This window comes from Synchiropus splendidus, chromosome 14 (assembly GCF_027744825.2).
Source record: "Synchiropus splendidus isolate RoL2022-P1 chromosome 14, RoL_Sspl_1.0, whole genome shotgun sequence".
In the NCBI taxonomy this organism is placed as follows: domain Eukaryota; kingdom Metazoa; phylum Chordata; class Actinopteri; order Syngnathiformes; family Callionymidae; genus Synchiropus; species Synchiropus splendidus.
In genome coordinates, this window is record NC_071347.1 from 4567767 (window position 1) to 4575000 (window position 7234).

The following is a 7234-nucleotide window of genomic DNA, read 5'->3' on the forward strand; positions in this document are numbered from 1 at the left end:
CTGAACCCCCAGTGTCCTGAGCCTCACCCTCTCTTCTGGTTAGTGGAATAAGTCCATAGTGGTATCAGTGTCCCTCTCCTCTTCTGCTCTCTGTTTCTAATTCTGGCTGGTGTGAGTCTGAGTGAAGGTGCAGCTGTTATCAGAGGATCTGATCCACCCAGCAGCAGGTCAAATTTAGCCTCAAGTCGCCACGGTGAGACACCAAACACACAAGACATTGTAGTTGCTGTCAAGTTCATAGGCAGTGTGATAACTGTTTGACAGAAGCCGGGTTTCATGGTGAAATATATTGTAGGATATTTAACCTTCAACCCTGTTATTACAGGGCCTCCAGGGCCACCACAGTAAAATGATTTATAAGCTGAGCTACATAGTATGTTGAGAATTTCTGGTGTGCCACTTTTGATTAAAAACAAAACAAAACAGAAATATCTATGTTTTAGATGTGTTTGTGTATAGAGGTGATGAGACATGAACATGAGGCATCAAAGCACCCGTTCTTGATACACTCTCATTATTCCGCTCTTAAACACATGATGCATTTTTTATTCTTTTGTTTTGTTCTTTTTATCATTCAAATAATTGGTGTGGCTCGAACGGGCAGATGTAACACAAGTATTTTTCGTTGGTACATTATGTGCGCAAACCGTTTCTTTTTGAGTGGAACTTAAAGTCCACGCAGAAATTATTATTACGATTTTATTTATTTATTTTTATTTTGGGAGACAGGGGTCTAAATAGGAGCTGACAGAGTGGCTGCAGGATGCAGATCATGGGATGGACGGAGGGGTTTCTCAGATTTGTAGACAGGCTGGAGTTCATGGAGGGACGTCTGGGAGCAGATCAGAGAGGAGAGGACAGGAGCAATGCTCAACATGGGGGTGACAAGACTGAACAAAGATGGAGACAGTGCAGACACAGTGATGGATAGATGGCGGCGGTTCATGTTTCAAAGGTGGACTTCTAGGAGATGTTAAAGTGGGATTGAAAAGCCATCGCTTGTTGGAGTCTGGAGACTGAAACCATCATGTCTACTTCAGGTTTTGATAAGTACACCTCTTGACACGTGTCACAATAAATAAGAACAATTTCTTGAATTTTAACAAATGTGAAGAGACTTACCTCCATAAATAGTTATTGGATCAGAAATCTGAAAGACATTTGGGGAAGAAAAAGCATGAATGCAGATGATATTGACAAGGTTACGAGCTATATCAACAACTCACCATGGCATGAAGAGCCTCGTGCTGGTTACTTGGAGACAGCAGGGCCCAGCAGCACAGGACTGAACACATCTGGCATTAAATACGTTTGGATATTTATGCTAGGAAGCTGGAAGACAATGTCCAACTCCTCTGACATTTGGAGTCTTTCAACCAATATTACTTGTGAGAAGATGTCACAATTGTTAAACACAACATTGCCTAACAGTAAAAGTGACACAGTTGTATCAACACAGCTGATATCTGTCCGTATTAGCATGATGTAGCCTAGCATCTCTGCAGGTGTGGTTAGCTCACTTTGTACCGCTACAGTCAATTTCATGTAGAGTCCATGATGGTCTGTGTTCTGAAGAAAATGTCTATTATAAAATGTTTGCTCAACATCTGCGTTTTCACTTTGTGCTTGATCGTACGTTTCCCCGAAGTTTTCTGAATCTGTGCTAGCCAGAGTGCTAGAGAAGAACGGACCAAACTCGATTTATGAACATGGAGATTTAGAATTTAATGTGAATCAACATGACAAACGGTACATCACATTTGCTTTGAACAGTTAAGGAAGGAAGTTTGGAGCTCTATTTAGAGCTGACTGCAGCTGAGATTTGTCTCACACGAGCACAGCAACCACAACTCAAGCTAAGCCAAGCTAACTTGACTTCCCTACTCCACAACAGAAATACTGACACGGTAACCAAACAGATAATACTGAATGAATATGCTACTTGGAAAAGTGGTCAATTCCACACTTGCGTGCATTAGGCTAGAGTGTGAATTGTGAAAATTGTTTTGTGCATCATTCCCTCACTCAAGTATATTCACAAAAGACTCGCGGTGACATACTTGACAAGAAAAACCACCCATAAACAACCAGTATGGGTTTCAATTTCGCACATGAGTGACTTCACAGAGATCTAATATCAGCACAGTCAGCTCTAAAATGTCACAATGGAGATTCAAAACATTTATTTGGAGGAGTTTTATCCAGCGTGAAATGACCCACTGAGTCATACGTTCAGATCGCCAACGCCTCCAGATGAAAACACAGTGTCAGGATAGCTCACATATGCAGCGATAATTTACCATTCCTCTTAAATCCTGTCCCCTTGCTCATAACAAACATCACCTATGTTCTAGTTTACCAAAGTCAAATCTTTAGATATCAAACCTTTCATGATAACATGCAACACATCACTAACCTCCATCTTAGCACCACATTAACCGGATGTTTAAAATGACTTTGGGGGTGTTACACCGTATGGTATAAAACTCCTTCACATAGACCTGTGTTGGGTTTGATTTTTTTTCTTGTATGAAATAAATAGCAGATCTTGTTTAACTGTCAAACATCTTCTTCCTATCAGACTTGTCTTCAATGTTCTTACGCCAGTCTCCCACATCGCGTAGCTGCTTGTCCTGAAACAGAGACATCACAGAGATCAGCCAAGACGAGAGAATTTTGTGTCCACATATTGTTTATTCATACATGACTAATATGCTCATTTAATAATATATAAAAATATATAATAATGTTCATGCAGCAAGGAAGCAGTGATGTATATTACATAATATACAGTAATATTACACATAAGATACAATATAATACATGTTTATTAAGTTCTATAAACATGGGACTTAATAGAACTTCATGACCCAGCGGTGGAAGAAAATGGATGATGGGTTTTTAGTCAGTTTATATTACGAGGGGCAAATTACTCACCTTTATTACAAGTACAGGAAAGTGTGAATATCAGTTTTAGGTGTTTGTGTTTGTGACTCACCTCCTCTTTGACCTCCTTCTTGACCTGCTTCAGGTTGGCCCTCAGGTCCATGTTGACGGTGTGTTTGGAGCCCAGCAGAGCCTTCAACATGGCGTCAGCAGACATGCGGACCTTCTTCAGGCGGGGTCGCTTGAATTTCCCTCTCAGATCCACAATCTTGATGTTGAGGTCTCGCACCTAGCAGCAGCAAATAAAACATCTTCAGTCTTGTGGGGCAGCTGCAGTGCTGCTTTCACAAGCAAGCAGGTCTCACCTCATTTAGAACCAAGTTGAGCTTGAACTCTATGCTGTATCTCTCCTCCTCACTGATGTCGAGCTGCTCGTGGAGTTTATGGCAAAGCTCCTGTTGACAAAAACACATTTGGTTTTCACTCCCTGCTAGTATCAAACCAAACCTGGTGGACTGCAGATTTGACAACAAAAAAGGTTTTCAAAGATGTAGTATATGACATATAGCATATGACAGTAATCGTTTGTTTTGCTTTTATTTATTTCCAACATATTTCACCATATAGTTCCTCATGTTTTTGTTTTTATTTCTCTAATCTCAATCCCTATGGAGCTAGAATCTGGCCATGTTACGTTGGCATTGCAAAAAAAATGAAAAAAAGAATATAGCAATTGAAAAACTGAATAATATATAAAACATATTTGTACTGAGGTAGAATGGTATTAAAATTAAAAATAAGAATATATTTCTATGTTTATATAATATTCTTTTTTTAATGCCAATGTAAGCTGGCAAAATAAATTCCTTTAATACATAATGATGGCACTCCTGGTGTTCCATACACCGTGTGGCCTTGTAGTACAGTTTCATTACATGTCTAAGTCCAAAGGCCAATAGGTCGTGAAGGGTTTTGTCACACAGCGTCCTGATTTTCACAGGCCACCAGATGGCACTGTCTGCTGCATAATGTTTGAGCTTGAACAACTAATTCAATGTAAAGTCACATCATTTCTAAGACGAAAGCGCCACCTAGTGGCCTCTGTAAATGAGGACACTGTTTCATCAACGCTGCAATAGTGTTTCATGATACCCATCAGTACCACAGTAAAAGGTAGAGTTGTCACTTCAGCAAAAGCTGGACTCACTACTGCTCAGTTTTTCATCCAACTCACCTTCAGCTCCTCCTTGGAGTAGGGAAGCTCAAGAGGAGGACATTTCTCTGCCAGAAATCGCTCCCTCTCATCAGCTTTGTTCGATGCTTCAGCTTCCAGCAGGTTGTTAGCCACCACCAGCATACAGCTCTGTACAATGTGGAACACAAACTCATTCATTCAAGAGAGAGAGTGAAGGGAAGTACCACTGACTCTCACCTTCAGAGTATGCTTACGTCTCGCAGAGAGTCTTTTTCTGTAAGTCAGAGACAGAAGTAAGTAATCCAGGCCATATTGAGGAGAAAAAACCCTTATGCTACCATGCAGTATGTCATGCATTCATAGTACATCTATAGCCACTATAGCCACTCATACGAGCGCTATAGATGAAAGAGCGCATTCTTCGTGACTTACACATTTTGTTCGAAGGAGAGGGAAGAAGAAAACAAATTTACAAAATTTACTATCGAATGCAATAATTGGAAATAATTTCTTAAACTGAAATAAAAATTTGCATTGGTGATTTTACGGAAAAACGGACACATCGGACAGTGGCTCTACCTTGGAGTGGGACTGTGGAGATAAAGTATGTATTATATTGTTAATTCATGGCTGTTTCAATGAGAATTTGAATAGTGTTATTGATGAAGATGGTGTGACAACTGGACAAGAATGCAGATTTGACTTACTCAGTGGCCATGTTTGCTGCAGACTCCGGATGTAACTAGCAAGAAAAACAGGGGGGGGGGGCGGAAGAGGCAAACTTATTATTTTAAAAATTGTGTCATTTTATTTCATTTAAAGAGCAGTATTTTAATTCCAAGATCTTATGTTGAATGTCACATGTATGTCAAACTCAAGGCCCACGGGCCACATCTGGCCTGTCAGGTCATCTCAGTGCACTTTCTCTACGTGTTGAGACACACATTTTACTGTAAACGCCATTAATTAAATATATAAATATTATTTAAATGCATGGGAAATGAAGGAGAAAAAGAAGAGGGCCTCAGTTATTTCAAGTAGACTTTCGCTTAGATCTTAATTATTTTTTGACACACGTAAAAAAGCGTTAAAGAACAAGTTTGGATGCATGAAATAGAAAATGTTAACAATTCAGTGGAGCAAAGAATGTAGGATGAAAATGTCAGGATTGATCAATTTTCTTATATATCAATCTGATGGGAAGACGATGGCTGAAGATCATGGAACAAAATATTTTCCACCATCATCTGTAGTAATTTAAGCAACTCAAGTGGCAAAAATAAGCTTCTGTATGGCTGAACTGAGGATGGAGCTTCCATTTCTTCCAAACCTCCATTTTGTATGAAATGATTACTGATGTCGTAGTATTTTTAATTGAAAGAGAGCAACACCTATAGGAACTGTCATATTGTTTGATCTGGGCTAAATTCCGTTTTAAAAATCCCGGAGGGTGATTTCTCTTGTCTTGTCCTGCTGCAGCCTCATATTTCCAGCAAGTCAAATTTAACCTCCGTCGTCACTACAGTTCCTAGAACTCCTTTATGTAACACCAGGAGGCGTTGGAAGATGAGCATCGGCATTTACAAAATGGATTCACATAAAATATTAATGGCAACTGTTGGAGCAGGTCGTAGTCACCCGGCCCCTCTGCTCCTCTATCTGAGCCCCGAGTCCTGCCACTGAGGGGAATGTTGGCTACATTCGGCACATCAGGACTGTGGTCGGGCTTGACAACGCTGACCCATCCTATCTTGAGTTATTCCCTACAGATGAGCCCTCTGCATGGCTTCCATTCTCTGCATTCAGACAATGTTTCATCTCATCTTTTATCTATTCTACAGACACATGAAATACAGAATAGTGTGAAACATATTTGCAGGAAAAATGATAACAAACAACTTGAGGAAAAAGAGGAGGTTTGCCATGGTCTGTTCTAATGCTCAAATCCAAGTATGTGTCTGGATCAAAAGGCAACACCATCGGCATAAGAATTTCCAGTCTTACATGACATATAAACACCTCGCAAGCAAACACCTGCCACTGAATCAGTCTTATTTCAACACAGCAGACGGGCAGCCCAAGAGTTTCCCTTCAAATGTGCTTTCAGAGCAATACACTATTTAAGCATTAAAAAAACAGGCCTAGCTACTTCCCAGGAATGATCTGCCATCCATTTGTTACGTGCTCCATGTCAGTATTATGGGCAGTGCTCAGGTATGTTCCAAAGAGAACTTGAGAAAGAAAGTTATATATCATCCCACTGTAAAGCAGCCAACATCCCTGGTCTCTCTGCTGATAGAGAGAAACATCCTGTTCATTTAATTGGTGGAGAAAATTGACTGTCATGACGATGTGTTGCTGATCATCTGTTGGCCAGATGTCACTTCCATTATCAGCGCGTGGAATCATTCTGAGAGCTGCAGTCGTACTCCACTGTAAGTGGCCCGCGCAGAGGAGTCACTCTTCCAACAGTCCTTTGCACCTACTAACCCACCTTTGACACCTTAAATAGCACACTAAGGTGCTAATATGGCAACAGTTCCACACACCCTCAGAGGGCTGATGAACCTCACAGATGAGCAAGTGGACTGGAAACCATAATAGGAGGTGACGCTTCTTTGTTTTGTTGTTGTAGAGAAAACTCTGACTGGAACTCTTTAGAATCACTGGGAGCTAGGCAGTCGCTTCCTGAGCTACTCGTCATGTTCCAGAGATGAAGCGATGGATTAGGACTCTATTCCTGGAGCCACAGCTGTTCCTGACAGCTCCATCATGGACAGACTAACAGGATGGCAGTGTCGTCTTAAAAAGAAAAGATGTCTGACACAACCCTGAAACACATGGCCGCAGGACAAGGAAGAAGGGTCTCCAGTGTCTGAGCGCATTTTAAGACCCTAAATAGGACTTGACTACAAGGATGTGGTTGAGACGGAGTCGTACTAGCTGGGTTAAATTTGGTGCATGATTTGTGTCTTAAGTGTGGGATTGTCTCAGGAGGGGGCAGAAGATTCACTGTAACACAACACCGAAAGAGATATTGAAGATTAAACCCAATATAACTGACCTCAGATCCACTAACCATTGGTTTGTTCATCGGGCGTTCTTCGTGGGCCATTTAAAATTCTACATCTAAAACAATGATCACGCTTCAAC

General features: G+C 40.8%; 1 protein-coding gene across 1 annotated transcript in view; it reads right to left on the reverse strand.

The window, feature by feature from the left end:
• Positions 1 to 1690: 1690 nt before the first annotated feature.
• The window catches only part of tnni2a.2 (troponin I type 2a (skeletal, fast), tandem duplicate 2), a 6306-nt gene continuing 762 nt past the window's right edge, over positions 1691 to 7234 (reverse strand). Inside the window, exons 2-7 of the mRNA XM_053885075.1 lie at positions 4789 to 4823; positions 4319 to 4355; positions 4121 to 4249; positions 3252 to 3341; positions 2999 to 3175; positions 1691 to 2633 (exon numbers count right to left, since the gene is read on the reverse strand). Of these exons, the coding sequence (XP_053741050.1) occupies positions 2553 to 2633; positions 2999 to 3175; positions 3252 to 3341; positions 4121 to 4249; positions 4319 to 4355; positions 4789 to 4799 (525 nt within the window). The 5' untranslated portion in view covers positions 4800 to 4823 and the 3' untranslated portion in view covers positions 1691 to 2552. The remainder of the gene's footprint in view (positions 2634 to 2998; positions 3176 to 3251; positions 3342 to 4120; positions 4250 to 4318; positions 4356 to 4788; positions 4824 to 7234) is intronic.